Here is a 22,953-nt window from a genome sequence, read left to right on the forward strand (position 1 = left end):
TCTGTTCATAATTTTCATGTTTCTATTCCATATCCCAGAACTGTGGTACTGAACAAGCACGCATGATGGGCCAATGCATGATTTTTCTCGACATGTATATCAATACCTTGCATTCTTCTGACTGGGAAGAAGTGTTATGCAGGCAGAGTATGTTTTACATAAACTTGGGGAAAGCAGGAGATACACACTAGTTGTGGTGCCCCCAACAGCAAATCTTGAAGTTGTGGACCCATAGCATGCCTGTACCTTTCTGCCTCCAGGAGAGTATTCGAGGGTCACTGCTTTCAAGACAGAAGGGAACAGCAGTACAAGGATTATATACCTGAATGACAGCTCTGGGTGACTGAGAATAGTACCACAATGGAATGCCAAACAGACTAAGAAGAGCAGTCTTGGTCTCAAACGTCTCTGAGCAGCGCGTGCTGATCACACTGGCACCTAACAAGAGAAGAAATAATCATAATCATATCACTGAATGGACAAAGTTAATCATGAATCCTTCAAGAAATATGCAGGTTTGCAGAGAAATGCAAAACTCTGGCAAAGGGATTGGAAAGTTTTTGCTTGAATGCTGGCCACTTAGAAGAACTTTCCAATTTGTCCAAGAACTTAACACATCCAGCACAACTGCAGAAATAATTTACTGCTACAATCGCAATTGTTTAAGTAAACTTGAAAGCTAATTTTCATACAATGTCCAACAGGTTCGACCACAGAATTCAGCTGAAACTTTAAGTGCACAGCTGAATGGCCAATAGATGGCGGTGGTTGGATAAGTACCCTCCCAAATTTTAACCATTTACTTGTTCTCATAATTTTTCCATTCAATACAACTATAATAAACAAGGAGCTATTTTTACAGAAAATTAAGTACAATGAGAAATATTTCAGTAACATAAAATGGAAGCAAAACTTCTACCAGCTGACCAAGGTATAAAAATATTGTTATTTGTGGGCAGTTCGCTGGGAACATGTGCAACAAATGACTGCTGTCTGCACAGGTTCTTTCTATCAATTATATAAAGCCATATAGCATTACATCTGACCTAGTTTAGAGACTAACCAGAAAGGACAATTTATATTATAGAACAGAACTGTACATCGCAGGAACAGGCCCTTTTGCCCCTCTATGTCTGCACTGACCATGATGACAGCCAAACTCATCCCATCAGACTCGACATGGTCTGCATTCCTCTACTCCCTGCCTGTACATGTATCTGTCCAAATGCCTTTTAAACATTACTATTGTTTCTGCTTCCACCACCTCCCTTGACAGCATGTTTCAAGCACCTACAGCTGTGCAAGAAAAACTTACCTCACACATCTCCTTTAAACATCCCCCCTCCCCCTAACTCTATAGCCTCCCGTATTTGACATTTCCACCCTGGGGAAAAGATAGACTGCCTACTCCATCTATATCTCTCATAATTTTGTACACTTCTATTAGGTCTCGTCTCAGCCTCTGACGCTCCAGCAAAAACATTGTTTGTCCAATCTCCCCTTATAGCTAATATTCTATTATAGTATTCTCTTTAATCCAGGCAGCATCCTGGTGATTCTGCAGATGGCTGAAACCTGAAGTAGATCTTCAGCTTTTTACACAATTCCAATTAAGTCCAATGTTAGCTTGGGAAGAACCAAGCTTCTATCCACATTTCAAACCATGAGCTTGTCTTCTTTTCTTGCACTTCTACTGGTGTTTAAGATTTCATTCGTCTGCCACTAGTTACATCTGCACCGATCCAGCTGATATCGACGTTCATCTCAAATGTTCCCTGGTCTCCAGTCTATCTATTTTGTTCTCACTTTCTCTGCAACTTAGAAACAAAGAGTGGGGAGTGGGGAGTAGGTGATATATGTAAGATGGACACAAAATGCTGGAGTAACTGTCTCTGGAATGGGTGACGTTTCGGGTCGAGACCCTTCATCAGACCTTCATCATCCTTCTTACACACGTTAGGTGATACATGTGCCTAGTTTACCGAAAGAAGGAAGTTTAGGATGTTGTTTAAAAACTCCTGTACTTTATAAGCTCAAAAGAGTACGAGCAAAGAAGTGATGGGGGAACTTGTAAAACACGGGCTTGGCCAAAGCTGGAGTAGTGCATCCAGTCCTGGCTGCCTTACCCTTAGAAAGACACGATTCTTCGGATAGAGTGCACAAGAGATTAACCAATGTGATTGCAGGGATGGTGGACCAGTGGACAGAATGAAAATGGCCCAGGGCAAGGCCATCCCACCGATGGCTCGGCCTTTAAATGAGTTATGGCTGGCGCAACATCAAGCAGTTAGAAGTTAAATTAACATTCAGCAGCATGAACCTCAGCAGCTCTGGGGAAACCTGCATTGTGAACATGGATTTATACTTTGTACTTGCCTATTCAGGACAAATTGGCACAAAGCCCAGTGTGACAGAGCACCCCATTCCTCTGGAGCAAGTCAAACATGCCTAAAGGCAAGGCCAGCCCACACAACACCCTTTCAATCTGTTCCATTCAGAGTTTTACTTGGCCCTGGCTTTTGTCTGATTCTTACCAGCAGATTCCAGTGCATAATCCACCAATCCAATCCTGTCAGCACTGTACAGTTTCAGGGCTTGCTCCACAGTGTTTTTCACTTCCTACCAAGGAACAAAATAGCAATAATCTGGGATAAGAAGGGGGCAGTAGAGTGCAGAGCCCATAAACATACAAAAAACAGATGGGCAATGCTCCCTTCAACAGTTCCCACAAAATGTTCCCTCTTATCCATTCCCATAACCTGGAATTAGCAAGACCTAATAAAAGTGAGCAATGGAGAGCCCAAGTATACTGCAGAGAAGGCGGCAGGATTGTGTGTTCAGGTAAATAATTATTAAAGTACATTGACATGGATAGGACAGGTTTGAAGGGATGTGGGGCAAAAGCAGGCAGGTGGGACTGGTGTTGATGGGACATTTTGGCCAGTGTAGGCAAGTTGGGCTGAAGGGCCTGTTTCCACACTCTATGACTTATGCAATGTTCCATTCAGTTTGACATTGCCTTACTACCTGTCCTTCACAGAAAGGTTCCTGAAGAAAACTACCTTTGACCATAAGTAATCAACGTGGAATGAGCTATAGGCACTGCGGGAGTGATCAACGTAGAATGAGCTATATGCACTCTGGGAATGATCAACGCAGAATGAGCCTACAGGCACTGCGGGAGTGATCAACGTAGAATGAGCTGCAGGCACTGCGGGAGAAGGACTCGATGGATCCTGTCAGATAGCTTCCCAAGCAGACAGAGGAACTCGCCAACCGTAGTGTGAGGAGCCCTCACACTCAGACCCTGCCTGCTCGGTCAGAAAAGCACCGCACCACACGATGCCTTTGAGATGGTTGTGGTGTGGACAACATTCACCTCCTTATGCACTGGGTGTTTGACAGGAAGGTCAGAAGAAGAATGCAAGGGCTCTTTTCATGGTTTGTCCTGAGCAGTTGTGCATCAGTGATCTATGGGCTGTTCACAGGGACGCACAAGATAAATGTCAATTGCTGCTGGAAGATCATTATCTCAGCGGAAGACCCACTTTGGTCTGCCCAAAAATTGATCTTCCTGTATAAGATGTCGGTAAATTAATTGCTGCCGACTGGCACATTCCAGGGTGCTAGAGTATGTGGTGTGAGGGATACACTGAAGCTCAGTGCAGTCACCGCAGAGGTTGTGCGGGAGTGGCCTTAGTCTAGGGTCCGGCCACCACTAGATACTGAGGGACTCTCAGACACTTCATGGGAGCAGTGATTAAGGATGTGGTGTTCATTGACACATTACAAGCGAAAGTGCTGAATTGATGCAAGACATGCCCCAATTTCATGAACTGCAACTATTATGAATAAAGTACTTTTCTGAAATACAAAAGTCTGTTCCAGAGTTAGGGCCACTGGCTGCTTGCATGATTGTACCTTCGTGATCGCTGCTCTGACAATTGCCGAGTGTGCCTCCGTTGCCTGAGCAGGGTAAAGTGAAGCATCTGAGAGGATCTTCTCCTCCAAGCCAGCGAGGAGGACCTCGAGTTCCTTGCGAAGTACCAGCTGTGCTGTTAGTGGTTCCCCTGAAGAAACCACTGTGCTGTCCAGTGATGAACCGAAGAGCAGCTTGTGGACAAGCGGGACCAACGCCGTCTCCACCTAAACACACAGGAGCAGGAAAGTTAGTGCTCCTCCTTTTAAACATTGAAATCAATGCAAATCAGTATCTTTGTCATCTTAGACAACAGACAATAGGTGCAGGAGGAGGCCATTCGGCTCTTCGAGCCAGCACCGCCATTCAATGTGATCATGGCTGATCATTCTCAATCAGTACCCCGTTCCTGCTTTCTCCCCATACCCCCTGACTCCGCTATCCTTAAGAGCTCTATCTAGCTCTCTCTTGAATGCATTCAGAGAATTGGCCTCCACTGCCTTCTGAGGCAGAGAATTCCACAGATTCACAACTCTCTGACTGAACAGGTTTCAGGGCAGCATGAAAGCACGAAGATGCAAATCTTTGTGGTATGCGAATGGTGGGGAAGAACAGAACAGGAAACGGGTCGTGACTGGGACGACCATGTAAATGTAGTAGGAACTGCAAATGCTGGTTTAAACCAAAGATAGACCTAATAAGCTGGAGTAATTTAGCGGGTCAGATAGCATCTCTGGAGAAAAGGAATTTTCTATTTGTTTTCTCCAGAGATGCTGTCTGACCCGCTGAGTTACTCCAGCTTTTTGTGTCTATCTCCTGTAAATGTATTTAGATCTCTGTATTTGCCACATACGAGGCTGCTGCAAAAAAATTAAAAGCCCAAGATATTGGAGGAAGTGTGTTAACATGGACTGAAAGGTGGCAGTCATGTAGAAAAAAACAGGTAGAATAAATGCGTGAAAATCAAAAACTGCAGATGGAATAAATCTGAAAAACAAAAACATGGGAATACTCGGGTCAGGCTGTATCTGTAGCCAGAGAAACAGAATTAATATTTCAAGTCAAAGACCCTTCGTCAGAACTGGGGAGGCGACAAAAGAAGATTGTAAAGCTGCACAGGAGGGTGGATGGCTCTGATAGTGTAAAACCAGGTGACCATGGGGATAAGCTGCAAACAAAGTTATCTGGTCAAGGAGTGAATAGGAGCAGTTAGGTGATAAGAAAAATAGACAAAAGATCGTAGCAGTTGCAAAATGCAGAGCAAGAAGACATGTCTAGGAAGGAACAACAGATGCTGGTTTTAACCGAAGACAGACAACTGGACAGGCTGCATCTCTGAAGAGAAGGAATGGGTGACCCTTCAGGTCGAGGCCCTTTTCAGACAAGACATGTCTGGCAGGTCAGCATGGACATGCCCTCCACTTTTGATTAGAGATTTTTTTTAAAACAAGCCAACCCAATTATCACAAATGGACAACTGATACTAACATAGGAATTAAGTTACCCAAGATTACAGAATTCAGTTCAAGCCCAGAGGACTGCCATGAGCCCAAATGGAAGGTGAGCTGCCATTCCTCAAGATTGCTTTGAGCCTCATTGCAACAGTGCCGGAAATCACAGACTGTTCAGTCACTCCCACATCCAAGAGTCAGAATGAGATAACAGGAAGCTCAGGAGTGCCCCATGGATCGAACACAAGTGCCCTGCAAAGTAGAAACTCAACACCTATTTGGTTTCTCCAATGTAGAGGAGACCACATTGTGTCCACAGGGAAAGGAGCAGAGGAGGAAAAGGAGAAGCAGTGAGAGAAAGGGAAGAATGCAGTAGAGTGGGAGTGGGAGAGTAGGAGTGGAGGGTTAGAGAAAGGGAGAGAAGAGGGCAAGATACTTTCCACACTTTCCTCTTCACCTCAATCTCTTTGATTATCTCCAAGGCAGGAGTGCAAAATTTTGGCCTTTTACAGTTAAATAAAAAACTATTTGGGAAAACTTACATCAGTCCCACTTTCAACCTTGCTGCTCAATGCTTTCACGCTGGAGTCCATGTCCCTCTGTGCCGCACGTGCAGCCAGTAGCTCCAGCTGCGTCTGGCTGAGCTGCTCCTCCAGCAGCCCCAGCGCAGTCAGTAGCTGCTTCTGTTCATCTGTCACACTATAATAATAATAAAATTTTATTTGCCAAGTATGTATACATACAATAAACTTGTCTTGGTGCTTTGCACACAAGGATAAAAACATGATATACACCGATCAGACAAAACATTATGACCTGATGAGCCAAAACATTATGACCACCTGCCTAATATGCTGTTGGTGCAGCCCCATACGCAGCAGGGTGCGATGCACTGTGTTTGGTGACACATTCCTCCCGTGACTTGTGCCACAGTAGACCTTCTGTCGGTTCGGACCAGATGAGCCTTGGGCGCCCAACACCCTGTCGCCGGTTTGTGGTTTGTCCCTCCTCGGACCACTGTGGGTAGGTACTCACCAATGCTGACCGGGAGCACCCCACAAGCCTTGCCGTTTCAGAGATGCTCTGGCCCAGTAATCTGGCCATAACAATTTGGCCTTGTCGCTCAGGTCTTTACTCCTGCCCATTTCCCCTGCATCCAACACTTTAACTTCAAGAACTGACTGTTCACTTGCTGCCTAATATATCCCACCCCTTGACAGGTGCCATTGCAACAAGACAATCAATGTTATTCACTTTGCCAGTCAGTGGTCATAATGTTTTGGCTGATCAGTGTACAATAGACAATTAAAAATAAAACATTATAATTTAAACATATGGAACTAAAGTACCAGAGTAAAAAGAGGTTACAGACTTTTGGCTGTTGAATAGAGCTACTGCTCGTGGAAAAATGCTGATTTTACGTCTGGCTATGGCCCGGACACAACCTGTCCTACACAGGACAAATCAAGCCATCGGAGTTCAAAAGCAGAGGCGGCAGGGTGGTGCAGCAGTTGAGCTACGGCCTTACAGCGCCAGAGACCCGGGTTCGATCCTTGTCTGTACGAAGTTTGTACATTCTCCTCGTGACCACGTGGGTTTCCTCCAAGATCCTCTGTTTTCTTCCACACTCCAAAGACGTACAAGTTTGTAGGTTAATCGGCTTGGTATAAAAATTGTCCCTAGTGTGTGTAGGATAGTGTAATGTGCAGGGATCACTGGTCGGTGCAGACTCAGTGGGCCGACAGGCCTGTTTCCATGCTGTATCTCTAAACTAAACTACCTAGCAGCATTTGGACAGCTATCTTGGAGAAACAAAAAGATTTTTAAAGAATATCTTTCAATGGATTCCACATCCGAAAGAAACCTTCCCCACTCAGTGTATTGCGGTTGACCAGTACCACTCACAGCACCCAGGAACAGGAGATTTCCAGTCTCTGCACACCTTGTGCAACAGTTGGGGGGGGGAGGGAGGTATCACACTCAATGAACCAGAGGCAGACAATAGAAAAGGTTATCATGGTTCTCACTGATTTCTGAGGTGCAACTAAGTTCTGGGCCCTTTGAAATCCGCAGGTCAGGAACTGAACAAAATTCAGCACCCTCAAAGACAGAGCACGAGGTGGGGTGGGGGAGGCATGTACATTAATTCTAGAAGAAGGCAAATGCTAAGTGGGCGGCACAGTGGCTCAGTGGTGGAGCGACTGCCTTACAGCACCAGGGACCCGGGTTCGATCCTGACTACGGGTGCTATCTGTACGGAGTTTGTACTTTCTTCCCGTGTCCCTAGTGGGTGTAGGATAGTGTTAATGTACGGGGATCACTGGGCGGCACGGACTTGGAGGGCCGAAAAGGCCTGTTTCCGGCTGTAGATATATGATATGATGATATGACCACGTGGGTTACTCCAGGTGCTCCAGTTTCCGCCCACACTCTAAAGACCTGCAGGTTTGTAGGTTAATTGGACATTGTAAATTGTCCCTAGTGTGTGGGGAAGAACTAGTGCAAGGATGATCGATGGTCTGCGCGGACTCGGTGGGCCAAAGGGCGTGTTTCCACGCTGTACTTCTAAACTAAAAACGACGCTGACCTGTTTAATAGCAACTGACAAAGGCCCCTCTCCAGGGTCTGCTGCTGCTCCACTCCTGGCTGGAGACACACAGCATCAGCATTATATTGCTCACAGCTCAGCCACAGGCAAACCTGCTGCTGTGCCACACCCCAGGGGCATCTTGATGCATGTGCAGATACTGTGGCCTACAACATCAACTCCTAACAGTTATTTAGCTCTATCGTTGTGAGCAGTTGATGCAAAGTTGGGGAAACTGCTGCAGTGCAGCCCTGTACCTTTCCACAGAAGATTCCATCTCCTTCACCTTCTGCAACATCTCCTAGGAATAGAAATTTAAAAAAAGTTTATTTTCAAGTTCGGAGGCATTTTAATTCTACTCGAGCTACTTATTTCACAACATACTCGTCAAATTTACAAATATGCAATGCAGTATAGTCACTTTTCCATGCTTCATATTTCCTTATGACATGGGCCATTTCAGCCATCAAATCAACCAGCTCAGAGAATCCCAGCCCTTCATTAATTTTCCTTGAAAGTAGTTCCTCACAAATTCTCATCAATTGCCTGCAGAATCCACCATTCACCTCAGACCCAGGGTCAATTTAAAGCAAAATTCACTGAAATGTAGCACAGCATAACACCCAGAGGATGGGAAATGCAGGGAATTCTCTGCCCAAATGGCTACGGAGACCACTCCTTGAGACCAGTTCAACACCGAGGTGACTGGCCTTGATATTACGGAATTGAGAGTATGGTGTTAAACGCTGCCAAGATGAGAGGTAGAGCAGCTGAGGGGCGGCATGGTGGAGCAGCGGTAGAGTTGCTGCCTTACAGCGCCAGAGACCCGGGTTTCATCCTGACTATGGGTGCTATCTGTACAGAGTTTGTACGTTCTCCCCGTGACCTGCGTGGATTTTCTCCAGGTGCTCCTGCTTCCACCCACACTCCAAAGACGTATAGGTTTGTAGGCTAAATAGCTTGTTAAAATTGTAAATTGTCCCTAGTGTGTGCAGGGTAGTGGTAGTGTGTCTAAAACCAGCCATTTCAGGCAGAATGTGAAAGAAAGCTTGCCATGCTAGGTAGGACCAGAGGCCTTAGCCTCAGAATAAAAGGACGTTCCTTTGGGAAGGAGATGAGGAATTTCTTTAATCAGAGGGTGGTAAATCTGTGGAATTCACTGCCACAGGTGGCTGTGGATATTTTTAAGGAAGAGATGGATTATTGATTAGTACAGGTGTCAGGGGGAGAAGGCAGGGGAATGGGGTTAAGAGGGTAAGATAGATCAGCCATGATTGAATGGCGGAGTAGGCTTGATGGGCCAAATGGCCTAATTCAGCTCCTATCAATGAACCATGACTCCCTGTGCCCCCTTTACCCCTTCTCCCACACCAGCACCAGCTCCCTCTCCCCCCACCCACCTGGGTTTGGCCACTAACTGCCCGCAGCGCCGGCTCCGTCCGCTCCTCTTGCTTCTGCCGGATGGTGGCGACGTCAGCCTGGAAGCAAACATACGCAGCATCACAGTCTCCCTCACCCACCCCACCTCTGTGCAACACAAAGCGAGAGCCTTTGCAGAGAGAGATTACCAAATGTGTGCAGATTTATAGGTTAATTGGCCGCTTGTAAGCAAGTGGAGAATCTTTGGGGGGGGGGAATTGAAGACAATATGGAAAGAATAAAGTTCAGTTCAGTAAAAAGCTTTTGTTGCGTGCTATCCAGTCAGCAGAAAGACAATACATCATTACAATTGGGGTATTTACAGCGTATCGATACATAAGAGATTAACGTTTAGTGCAAGGTAAGGACAGTAAAGTCCGATCAAAGAAAGTCCGAGGGTCACCAATGAGGTAGATAGTGGTTCAGGATTGCTCTCTAGTTGTGGTAAGCTGATTCAGTTACCAGATAACATTGGATTAGATTAGTGCAAATGGGTGATCGATGGTCAGTGTGGACTCAGTGCGTCTAGGGGCCTGTTTCCATGCCATCTCTCTCAATGACTACCAGACAGGTGAAGCAACAGGTTAACTAACAGCTGGATGTCCTCCTGTGTCCAGGCTCTGCTCACCCCCCTACGGCGGACTGTCTACACATCACTGCCAGGCAGGGGTGGGAGAGGCCAAGCTGCCACGGTTTGACACTCACCTGCACCCTCCGCAGCGAGTCGATGGGCAGGCTGTTCTGAAGCTCTTCCAGTTTCTGACTGGTCATCTCGCCCAGCAGCTTGGTGATTTGTGCCGGTGTCAGCGGGGGAGGGAGGGGTGGGGGGTTCTCCTCCACGGGTTGAGCCTGCCCACCGCCCCGGTCCAGCCAAGCCCGGAAGTCAGCGGTCAGCTGCTCCAGTTGCTTCTCCATTCTCTGCACTCGCACCTGCAGGTCAGCCTGGGAACAGAGCAAGACGGTCAGCTTGGGCGGTATTGTGGCGCAGTGGTAGAGCTGCTGTCTTACAGCGCCAGAGACCCGGGTTTGATCCTGACTACGGGTGTACGGAGTTTGTACTTTCTCCCCGTGACCTGCGTGGGTTTTCTCCGAGATCTTCGGTTTCCTCCCACACTCCAAAGACGTACAGGTTTGTAAATTAATTGGCTTAGTATTAATGTATAAATGTAAAATTGTCCCTGGTGTGTGTTGGATGGTGTTAGTGTGCAGGGATCGCTGGTCGGTGTGGACCCGGTGGGCCAAAAGGCCTGTCCCAGGGCTGTATCTCCAAACTAAACTAAACTCCACATCAACCCGACCCAGAATATAGCCATTCAACGAGACCATTCACCGCACATTTATTGTCAAGACCAGGTTCCACAGCATGGAGGGGGACACCTCCAACCTAATGCAGGCCCACTGCAGCTAACACAGGCAGACAGACTCTCCATCCTGCAACCCCATCTCAACCCACAACTCTCCACCCCATTCACTCTGCCCCCAGCCCACCCCTTCTCCTCCACTTATCTCACATCTCTCCTCTATTTTCGTCTCATCTACGTTCTCCCCAGGGTGGAAATGTCAAAGACCAGAAGGTATAGCTTTACGATGAGAGGGGTAAAGTATAAAAGGTGATAGAATTTTTACTACGAGGTGAATGCGTGGAACACGCTGCCAGGAGCGGCGGTGGAGGCAGATACGATAGTGGCATTTTGATAGTCGTATGGATATGCAGGGAATGGAGGGCTATGGATCGTGTGCAGGCAAGCAAGATTAGTTTATCCTTGCATTATGTTCGACATTGACATTGTGGGGTGAAAGGCCTATTCGTGTGCTGTGTACTGTTCCGTGTATTCCCCCTGCTGCTCCCTCCTCCCACCCATATTTTCAGCACTCCTCTTCCTTTCCTCTCTGCTCGCCCATTCCCCCACTGGCCATGGGAAAGTTTTGATCAACATTTCTCCAGTTCAAGTCGTTCCAGCAACAACACTTGCAGGAGGTCAAATCCCACCTCGGGCGTGTGTGTGTGTGACATCTCTCGGGTACGAAATTAAACGCTGCCTTGTCCCTGGGTGGCAGCTCTGGCCAACACCTCCCAACCACAGACACAAAGCTGCAAGTCTCACTGCTCTTTCTGCCTGGAGATTGTGTGCAGTTTAGTTTAGAGTGACAGTGCAGAAACAGGCCCTTTGACCCACCGAGTCCGCACCGATTAGTGATCCCCATGCACTAACACTGTCCTACACCCATTAGAGACAATTTACACCGATACCAAGCCAATTAACCTAGGAACTTGTACGTCTTCAGTGTGGGAGGAAACCGAAGATCTCGGAGAAAACCTACGTGGGTCACGGGGAGAACGTACAAACTTCGAACAGACAGCACCCGTAGTCAGAGATAGACACAAAATGCTGGAGTAACTCAGCGGCTCAGGCAGCATCTCTGGAGAGAATGGGTGACGTTTCGGGTCGAGACCCTTCTTCAGACTTTTTCTCGGCACCCGTAGTCAGGATTGAACCTGGGTCTCTGGTGCTGCAAGCGCTGTAATGCAGTACACCAACCGCGACGCCACCATGCCACCTTTGATTCCACATTTACTGACCGGAGCTGACATCCATACCCTGTGTGGTAACCATCAAATGGCAAAGATTATCTTGAGAATGCTTTGGATATAAATAAGTATGGGTTGGCCCATGGATTTTTCTCACTTGTTGCATGGGGGAGGGAGGTGAGCTGGCCACACAGAACTGGGCAGCTAATGAAGGGTGTGCAGACCACACGCACGGACAGGGAGCTCAAAGCTGCACAGCACGGCTAGTGTCGAGAAACCAGCTAGCAAGCTGTCAGAATGCGTAGGAGGGAACTGCAGATGCTGGTTTAAATCGAAGATAGACACAAAATGCTGGAGTAACTCAGCGGGTCAGGCAGCATCCCCGGAGAGAAAGAACAGGTGACGTTTCGGGTCGAGACCCTCCAGAAATGTCACCAATTCCTTTTCTCCAGTGATGCTGCCTGACCCGCTGAGTTACTCCAGCTTTTAATGTCTAGCAAATCTGTGCAGTTGTGCACAGTGGTTGGATCAGTAGTGGGACCAGTAGTGTTGGGAGCCTGGCCGACTAGCCTGCTGCTGATCTGGAAGCACACTCAGGTCTGTAGAATCATACCACACGGAGACAGGTCCTTCAGCCCAACATCAAAGCCGACTCAGTGCCCTCACAGTGCCAGAGGTTCTGGGTTTGATCCAGACCTCGGGCGCTCTCTGTGTACATTCTCCCTATGACCGCAGGAGTTTCCTCTGAGTGCTCCGGTTTCCTCCCACATCCAAGCCACATCCATGACTCTTGCTGTCTTACAGTGCCAGAGTCCTGGGTTTGATCCTGACTACGGGTGCTGTCTGTCTGGTGTTTGTACGTTCTCCCCGTGACCGCACGGGTATTCCCTAGGTGCCCCGTTTCCTCCCACATTCCAAAGACACCCAGGTTTGGAGGTTAATTGGCTTCAGTAAGGATCGCAAGTTGGCCCTAGTGTGTAGGATAGTGCTAGTGTACGGGGATCGCTGATCGGCGCAGGCTCGGTGGGCCCAAGTGTCTATTTCCACACAGTATCGCTAAAATAATCCCAAAGATGGGTAGGAAAAAAACTGCAGATGATGGTTAAAATCGAAGGTAGACACATAATGCTGGAGTAACTCAGCGGGTCAGGCAGCATCTCAGTAGAGAAGGAATGGGTGACATTTTGTGTCGAGACCCTTCTTCAGGTCTGAAGAAGTGTCTCGACCCAAAACGTCACCCATTCCTTCTCTCCCGAGATGCTGCCTGACCAGTTACTCCAGCATTGTGTGTCTACTAAGGATGGGTGGGTTTTTAAGTCATTTTACCTCTAAATTGCCCCTTGATGTGAAGGGAGTGGATGACAAAGTGGGACTAGTTCAACATAGAGTTAGTGTGAATGGGTGATGGAATGTTAGCGTGGACTTGCTGGACCCCAGCTCCTGTTACCACGCTGTATTCCTAAACATAGCAAGTCCTACTTGCTAGTGTCTGGTTCAGACCCCTCCAAACCTTTCCTGTCCATGTACCTGACCAAGTGTCTTTTAAATGCTGTAATTGTATCCACCTCTATTACAACTTCCTTTGACAGCTCGTTCCATATACGCACTGCCCTTTCTGCAAAATCATTGCCCCTCAGGTCCCTTTTAAATCTTGCCCCTCTCATCTTAAACCGATGCCCTCTAGTTTAAAACTCCCTGATCCAGGGGAAAAGACTGATCTGTGCTCTGATGATTTCATATACGTCTACAGGGTCACCCCTTAGCCTCCTCCACTACATGGTAAAGACCCAGTCTATCTGGCCTCCCTTTAGAACTCAAACCCTCCACACTCAGTAACATTATAACATCTTTTTTTTTAAACCAGAGAAATGATACTGAGGAGTCATGGGCAGCGCGGTGGCACAGCGGTAGTTGCTGCCTTACAGCGCCAGAGACCCGGGTTAGATTCCTGACTATGGGTGCTGTCTGTACAGAGTTTGTACGTTCTCCCCATGACCTGCGTGGGTTTTCTCCGAGATCCTCAGTTTCCCCCCACACTCCAAAAACGTAGAGGTTTGTTGGTTAATTGGCTTGGTGCAAATGTAAAATTGTCCCTAGTGTGTGGAGAATAGTGTTAATGTGCGAGCATCGCCGGTCGGTGCGGACTCGATGGGCCGGTTTCCATGCTCTATCTCTAAACTAAACTGAACCTGCAGCTTTGTACTTCATTCAGAAATCAGTTAGGGCAGGCTGGGGTGGCATTCAGTGGGCGAATTCAAGGAGGTGCACTGCCCCTGCTGTCATTCCTCGGTACTCTCTCTCTCCCACCCTTCCCTTTCAGATCTCCGAAGCACATGCCACTAGCTGCACTAGTGCTGTGGCCAATTCACATGCCATTCCCACTACAAATATCAGCTGCATCAGGAGGACAGGCCTCCAGTGTAAGTGAACGGGCAACCAGACAAAGGCACAGTGAGAAGCTGGAAGGGATGGCTGATTGAAGCCCATGCACAATAGACAAGGAGGGAGGGTCAGCCAAATGTATTCGGTATTGTGATTGGCAAGAGGGATGGTCTATTGAAGTGTATTGGAAGGGAGGACAGCCTCTTCTGATCGACAGGATGGCCTATTAGGTCAGACTTGGCCACGGAAGGACGAAGAACAACTTCCAACCCACTAAAACCCACACATGGAATTTTAAGTATGCATTTTAAGCTCCTGCTGCTGTGGAAGAGTTTCAGTGAATGCCAAGCTCCACCAGATACTCACTGGTTTCTGACGATCTGAAAAGATATTTGAATAGAAATATTGACAAAAGGTTTAGAGGACTGTGGGCCAAATGAGCCCAGTTTGCCAATTTGCTTGGCAAGGACAACTAACAACATGACTACAACACCATAACTATCCTGGAGTCCCAGCGATGGAGACGATTGTGCTGAGGGCCTACTGTGATTGTACTAGTTACTGGGTCACTGGTAGCTGTACCAGAATGTGGGAATGGACTACGTTGGATCCTGCAGCCAGGGTCATAAGGTCATAAGTGATAGGAGCAGAATTAGGCCATTCAGCCCATCTACTCCGCCATTCAATCATGGCTGATCAATCTCTCCCTCCTAACCCCATTCTCCTGCCTTCTCCCCATAACCCGACTCCCATATCCTGCTCACGGGCAGCCGTGACCTGCGGGGGCGGAGGCTCCAGGAGGAAGAGCGAGAGTGCACGAGGATGGAACGGTCAGGGGCTCACTTGTGGAGTGCGGTCCAGCGCGTTGGCGACCGGCTCCCATGGCCCCGCCGCCCTCGTCCTAGCCTCTCCTGCTCCCCCCACCGGCTTCTCGGCACGAGACCAGATACCTCTCGATGACATCAAGAGGCCAACACCTGCAGAGGCAGAAAGGTTGCACTGAAGCAAACAACATTCAAGGTATGCAGTCCGCTCAGTCCGCCTGGACCTACCTGATCTCCCGGTTGCCAAACACTTTAATTCCCCTTCCCATTCCCACACTTACCCTTCTATCCTGGGCCTCCTCCATTGTCAGAGTGAGGCCAAACACATATTTTGCTTGGGCAGCTTAAAACCCAGCGGTATGAACATTGATTTCTCTAACTTCAAGTAAACCTTGCATTCCCTCTCTCTCCATCCCTCCCCATCCAAGTTGTACCAGCTTCAAAGTCGTCTTGACGAGTCTCATTGTCTGTAGTCTTTCTCACCTAACAAACAGCTAACAATGGCCCATTTTATCATCGTTACTGTTTTGATACTTAGCTGGGGGGTAGTGTGAATTGTGAGGAAGATGCAATAAGGCTGCAGGGTGACTTGGACAGGTTGTGTGAGTGGGCGGATACATGGCAGATGCAGTTTAATGTAGATAAGTGTGAGGTTATTCACTTTGGAAGTAGGAATAGAAAGGCAGATTATTATCTGAATGGTGTCAAGTTAGGAAGAGGGGATGTTCAACGAGATCTGGGTGTCCTAGTGCATCAGTCACTGAAAGGAAGCATGCAGGTACAGCAGGCAGTGAAGAAAGCCAATGGAATGTTGGCCTTCATAACAAGAGGAGTTTAGTATAGGAGCAAAGAGGTCCTTCTACAGTTGTACCGGGCCCTGGTGAGACCGCACCAGGAGTACTGTGTGCAGTTTTGGTCTCCAAATTTGAGGAAGGATATTCTTGCTATTGAGGGTGTGGAGCGTAGGTTCACTAGGTTAATTCCCGGAATGGCGGGACTGTCATATGTTGAAAGGCTGGAGCAATTAGGCTTGTATACACTGGAATTTAGAAGGATGAGGGGGGATCTTATTGAAACATATAAGATAATTAGGGGATTGGACACATTAGAGGCAGGAAACGTGTTCCCAATGTTGGGGGAGTCCAGAACAAGGGGCCACAGTTTAAGAATAAGGGGTAGGCCATTTAGAACGGAGATGAGGAAGAACTTTTTCAGTCAGAGAGTGATGAAGGTGTGGAATTCTCTGCCTCAGAAGGCAGTGGAGGCCAGTTCGTTGGATGCTTTCAAGAGAGAGCTGGATAGAGCTCTTAAGGATAGCGGAGTGAGGGGGTATGGGGAGAAGGCAGGAACGGGGTACTGATTGAGAGTGATCAGCCATGATCGCATTGAATGGCGGTGCTGGCTCGAAGGGCTGAATGGCCTACTCCTGCACCTATTGTCTACTGTCTATTGTTTTGCATATCTTTCATTCATTTGTTCTATATCTTTCTACATCACTGTCTATATCCCTTATTTCCCTTTCCCCCGACTCTCAGTCTGAAGAAGGGTCTCGACCCGAAATGTCACCTTTTCCTTTTCTCCAGAGATGCTGTCTGTCCCTCTGAGTTACTCCAGCATTTTGTGTCTATCTTTGGTGTAAACCAGCATCTGCAGTTCCTTCCTACGCATTAACCTTTGCTTTTTACCACAGATCTAATTTTGGTTCCAATGTACCACTCACCTTTTACCTTTTGACCAGCCTGCCATATGGAATCTTGTCAAAAACCTCACTGAAAACCATGTAGTCTCCATGAAACATGCTGCCCTTATCAATTCTTTGTCATCTTCTCAAAAAAAATTTAACCATTAGTCAGACAGAACCTTCCTGCAATAACTAAATCCTGACAACCTCTCGTTAACTCAGCTTTTCTAAATGAATTTTATACCATTTAGAATCTATTCCAATAATTTGCCTTCCACAGGTTAAACTAGCTGGCTTGTAATCACTTCGGCTCTCCCATGCTCCGTTTTTAAACAACCTAAGTAATCTAATCTAATCCTCCAGTATTACTCCTGCAGTGAGGAAAAATCGAAATATCACAGTCAGAGCATCTATAATTTCTTCCCTGGCTCCCTTCAACATTTTGGGATACATTTCATCTGATCCTGGTGATTTATCCATTGACTAAAATGGCCGACCGTTGAAGCCTCCCCTTATTCTCTGTACATCCCATACAGTATTTCACATTTGTTTACCATAACAATCCCCCTCGTATGAATAGTTACAACTAATCACGATTCAGTAAGACCTTATTTACCTCCGGGGAATTGAGATCCAATACCATTGTCCTTGCACATTTACACAGTGGAAATTTGCTTATGAACGTTCTCTCTCACACCCTTTTGTTTTAAACCCTATTTGGGGTCAACAGTGCACTCACAAGTCAGCAATTTCCCATTTTGATCTTATTCGACTCATGGGAGCCTCGTTTGATGACTTTTTAACATATCATCCCTTTTGAAGATAGATGCAAATGCTGGAATAACTCAGCAGGACAGGCAGCAACTCTGGAGAGAAGGAATGAGCGACGTTTCAGGTCAAGATCCTTTTTCGGTTTAAACCAGCATCTACAGTTCCTTCCTACACATATCCCTTTCACAGTTTACAGTGCTTCATTTAGTAGTACTGTCATCCCTCAGTCTCCCTTCCCCATAATGACCTGCTCAGAACTAAAAATCAGAGTGAAAGCAAGTCATCCTCCAACATAGAACAGTACAGCACAGGAACAGGACCTTCAGTTCAATGTCTGTGCCGAACATGATGCCAAGTTAAACTAATCTCCACCTGCATGTGATCCATATCCCACCATTCCCTGCATATCCATGTGCCTATCTAAAATATTCTTAAACATCAACTATCATATCTGCCTCCACCATTATCCCTGGAAGCACTTTCCAGATACCCACCACTCTTAAAAACAACTTTGGGGGCATATCTTCTTTAAACATAGCCACTCTCACCTGAAAGCTATACCCTCTAGCTTTGACATTTTCCCCTCAATGGAACCCTTGCGTCAAGTGGAGCCACACTCCTCCATTGTATTTTCCAACCTTTCTTTACTCTTCCTTCCAAACACTCACTAACTTCATGCCCTCGTTTCCAGTTCTGCCCATCTTCTCCCCAAATCTTGGCTCAAATTTCCTTCCATACCAAACCATATCAACCCATCCAAACAGTGTTAGCAAACCCATCGAGGAGATTGGTCCCAGGTTTGAGGTGCCACCTACCCTCAGAACCAGTGCCCGAGCAATATACAGCCCTCCCTCTGGCACCATCATTCCCCTAATCACCCACACTCCCTTCCTACACCGACACTCACTGTACCAACTTAGGGAGTAATTTGGAGATTAGCATCTTTGCATGCGTTAGAACAGTGAGAATTTCAAATACAAGCACCTTGATAAGAGAATATAAAGACAGGGATGTAACGCTGAGGCTTTATAAGGCATTGGTCAGACCACATTTGGAGAATTGTGAGCAGTTTTGGGCTCCACATCTGAAGAAGGATATGCTGGCATTGGAGAGGGTCCAGAGGAGGTTTACGAGAATGATCCCAGGAATGAGTGGGTTGACGTATGATGAGTATTTGTAGGCACTGGGCCTGTACTCGCTGGACCTGTACTTGCTGTGGGATGAGGAGGGACCTCATTGAAACTTACCGAATAGTGAAAGGCCAGAATAGAGTGGACGTGGAGAGGATGTTTCCACTAGTGGGAGAGTCTAGGACCAGAGGATGTGCCTTTAGAAAGGAGATGAGGCAGAATTTCTTTAGTTAGAGGGTGGTGAATCTGTGGAATTCATTGCCACAGATGGCTGTGGAGGCCAAGTCAATGGGTACTTTTAAGATTCTTGATTAGTGCAGGTGTCAGGGGTTATGGGGAGAAGGCAGGAGAATAGGATTGAGAGGGAAAGATAGGTCAGCCATGATTGAATGGCAGAGTAGACTTGATGGGCCAAATGGCCTAATTCTGCTCCGATAACTTATGAATCAATTCAGCTGCTTGGACCTCACTCTCCAATTCCAATAAGAACTTTGGGCTTCGGATACTCCGTTTACACAATAAATTCGCCAGGTTGTTCTGTCAAACAGCTGCTAAATACAGCCCAGGGTCCACCCCAATCCCTCCCTCCGCCTTTAATCCTTTACTCTCAACTTGACTGTTTCTCCTCATGCTTTGCCTCAACTGCTCTAACCCTCAGTGAAGATTTTCTCTTCATATTGTCCTGCAGACATCAATGATGGATGAAGTGAGATGTGAAATGGAGCAGGTCCTTACCCAGTAATACCAGCAACACCAGCAGCAGCCACCTCTTCACGTGAGGGACACACCTGGAGGGGAAACACACACGTCAGTCGGCTATTGAACCCAACCCTGTCTCAAGCAAGATAGACACAAGAAGCTGGCGTAACTCAGTGGGTCAGGCAGCATCTCTGGAGTCAGAAGGATGTAGACCTGAAACGTCACCTATTCCTTCTCTCCAGAGATGCTGCCCAATCCGCTGAGTTACTCCGTTTTTTTGTGTCTATCTTCGGTTTAAAACAGCTTCCTTCCCACACACACGTTTCAAGCAAACCGAATGCTCCCAGACAGAATCAGGTCAATGAATATGGTCAAGAGATGGACAGACCCCTCCATAGACCCATGCTCCTGACAGACCTTCACTCCACACACTCAAAGCTCAGAGCCATGATGTAAAGATTAGTCAATTTACATTTTTATGAGGTTGTTTCTACGGTACAGTTTCAGAGGGCTGTTCTGTGGTGTATGTAAGCGGGCTATCTTGTAGTGTCAGGCTCAAAGGGCTGAATGGCCTACTTCTGCACCTATTTTTCTATGTTTCTAGTGGGTGTATTTGGGGTAGTACAAGTGGGTTAGCCTGTGGTGGGTTTACCTGGGGTACAATAGGTTATCATTTTTTAGTTTAGTTTACAGATACAGCACGGAAACAGGCCCTTCGGCCCACCGAGTCCGCACCGACCAACGATTCTCGCACACTAACACTAACCTACCTAGAGTCATAGAGTGATACAGTGTGGAAACAGGCCCTTCGGCCCAACTTGCCCACACCGGCCAACAATGTCCCAGCTACACTAGTCCCACTTGTCTCTGCTTGGTCCATATCCCTCCAAACATGTCCTATCTATGTACCTATCTAATTGTTTCTTAAACAATGGGATAGTCCCAACCTAAACCTCCTCTGGCAGCTTGTTCCATACACTCACCACCCTTTGTGTGAAAAAGTTACCCCTCAGATTCCTATTAATTTTTTTCCCCTTCATCTTGAACATATGTCCTCTGGTCCTCGATTCCCCTACTCTGGGCAAGAGACTGTGCATCTACCCGATCTATCCCACTTATGATTTTGTACACCTCTATAAGATCACCCCACATCCTCCTACGCTCCATGGAATAGAGACCCAGCCTACTCAACCTCTCCCTGTAGCTCACACACTCTAATCCTGGCAACATCTTCGTAAATCTTTCAAGCTTGACAATATCTTTCCTATAACATGGTGCCCAGAACTGAACACAATATTCTAAATGCGGTCTCACCAACGGCTTGTACAACTGCAACATGACCTCCCAACTTCTATACTCAATATACTCTGACTGATGAAGGCCAAAAGCCTTTTTGACCACCTGTGACTCGACCTTCAAGGAACCATGCACCTGTAATCCTCGATCCCTCTGCTCTACAACACTACCCAGAGGCCTGCCATTCACTGTGTAGGTACTGCCCTTGTTCGACGTCCCAAAATGCAACACCTCACATTTCTCTGTATTAAATTCCATCAACCATTCCACCGCCCACCTGGCCAATCGATCCAGATCCTGCTGCAATCTTTCCGGTCCACCCAGTCAAGTGAGGTGACTTTGCCTCAGTGACCGACTGGGTGGAGGAAGGGAGTCCATGGATACCCGGAGCACATACCTGGAGAGAGTGAAGACATCGAGCAAGGAGAAGGCCGTTGTTAACTGGTACCAGGCGGTGCCCAGCCACCAGTACACCATGGGCAGAGCTTTCCCTGAAAGAGACAGCAACACAACATTAGGCAACGTTGGACCCCAATGCTTCCCATCAGTGAATGCGGAGAAAGCTCAGACTCTCCAACACGGAACCCACTGATACCACGGAACCGCATCAGGCTGAGAGACCTTCTCCCCTGCTGGGACCACCACAGAAAGTCCACCGCAGGGTGGTGGCAGGAGAACCCAGGGGAGCTATAGGGTACCCGAGAAAGAATAGATCGCAGGGATATAGATGGGACAACAGCACTGATGGGGGTACTCCAGAGGCCACGACGGGCCGAATAGCCTTTTGTATCAAGACTAAATAAACGGGAGATTATCAATGACCCTTCCACTTAGCAGGGAGCATCACCTTTCAACACAAAGAGATTGCCTGAATGTGGGTGGATGGCAGTCAGTCCCAGTCAATCCCCTATCCCACAACCAACATGGGCAAAGATAGACACAAAAAGCTGGAGTAACTCAGCGGGACAGGCAGCATCTCTGGAGACAAGGAATAGGTGACCCTTCTTCAGACTGAGAGACAGGGGAAAGGGAAACAAGCGATATGGACGGTGATATAGAGAGATATGGAACAAATCAATGAAAGATTTGCACAAAAGTAACGATGATCAAGTAAACGGGCCATTGTTGGCTGTGGGCTCGGTGTTAACGAATAATACAGACAATGAAATCACCAGGATGACAGTGAAACAGGTACAACGACTAAGGCGGGGGAGGGACGGAGAGAGAGGTGATGCAAGAGTTACTTGAAGTTAGAGAAATCTATATTTATTCAACATGGGCGCTTCCGCTCATCGCCGCAATGCTGTGTGCGAGCTTGGCCACTTATCCACCACGTTACACCACATTTCAAAAGCGTCCTTAGTAGGGTTGCCAACTTTCTCACTACCAAATAAGGGACAAAAGGCGACGTCACCGCCCTGCGCCCCACGTGACCTCACCCAGCCAGCGGCCACGAACTCCCGCTTCACCAATGGTGGCTGCCCCGGCCGGGAGGCAGGTTGCCTCGCAACCTCCGGGCCTACAGTTTCCGGGCCTACAGCACCCCCCGGGCCTAATACAGGATGATAAGGGACAAACCAATTTAGCCGAATATATGGGATCACCCGGCTAATACGGGACAGTTGGCAATCCTAGTCCTCAGTGCCACACAGCTTGGGAAATCTAATGGAGATCCTATTCTTTCATCACCCCTGTGACCCTGGAGCACAAACCATGCCTCCCTTAGGAGTTCCAACATGACTTCAGTCGGGATTGAGTATCCGAGCATTGACAGTCAGTCGTCCCTTGACTCTATGGTCCTTTCGGCAATGCACCACTCATCTCAGCGAGTGACCCAGTCAGGCTGAGGGAACTGGAGTACCAAGCTGATAGACGGCTTCCTCTAGGACAATGGTCCTGGGCTGCACTAACAACAGAACACTGGGGATCAGGCCTTCTGCAAACCCTGGGAGTTTAAGGGGGGGGGGGGGGGGGCAGCGGGCTCTACCACACCACTGGGTCCTGTATCAGCAGGCCATTGATTGACTGGGTTTTGGGGCCATGGACCACAGAAGAGGGAAGATTAGTAATGCAGATACCTGGAGACAGCAGCGAGACCCAGCCCCACAGCCTGGCAGGGGGAGAGAACGATGCGGAGTACGCCGAACCTGGGGTTGGGAAAGAACGGCAAGATGTCAACAAAGCAAACTTCTCTCTCAAGGTTTACAATGTTCAAAGGGCCACGTGGTCCAATGTTGGTGCTGCTGTTCACAAAAGCACCATGC

At 47.6% G+C, this 22,953-nt stretch overlaps 1 protein-coding gene across 5 annotated transcripts in view; it reads right to left on the bottom strand.

Annotated features, from left to right (window-relative positions):
• The window catches only part of LOC144611310 (SUN domain-containing protein 2-like), a 64,319-nt gene that overhangs the window by 15,338 nt on the left and 26,028 nt on the right, over nt 1-22,953 (bottom strand). For all 5 annotated transcript variants that reach the window (XM_078430353.1, XM_078430355.1, XM_078430354.1 and 2 more), the window contains 11 exons: nt 22,768-22,836; nt 21,087-21,180; nt 19,430-19,482; nt 15,132-15,265; nt 10,082-10,318; nt 9,358-9,435; nt 8,215-8,258; nt 5,913-6,069; nt 3,922-4,146; nt 2,535-2,619; nt 323-438 (listed from right to left, as the gene is read on the bottom strand). In XM_078430353.1, the coding sequence (XP_078286479.1) occupies nt 323-438; nt 2,535-2,619; nt 3,922-4,146; nt 5,913-6,069; nt 8,215-8,258; nt 9,358-9,435; nt 10,082-10,318; nt 15,132-15,265; nt 19,430-19,482; nt 21,087-21,180; nt 22,768-22,836 (1,292 nt within the window). The remainder of the gene's footprint in view (nt 1-322; nt 439-2,534; nt 2,620-3,921; nt 4,147-5,912; nt 6,070-8,214; nt 8,259-9,357; nt 9,436-10,081; nt 10,319-15,131; nt 15,266-19,429; nt 19,483-21,086; nt 21,181-22,767; nt 22,837-22,953) is intronic.

The sequence above is a fragment of the Rhinoraja longicauda genome, chromosome 40 (genome assembly GCF_053455715.1).
Source record: "Rhinoraja longicauda isolate Sanriku21f chromosome 40, sRhiLon1.1, whole genome shotgun sequence".
Lineage (NCBI taxonomy): Eukaryota > Metazoa > Chordata > Chondrichthyes > Rajiformes > Arhynchobatidae > Rhinoraja > Rhinoraja longicauda.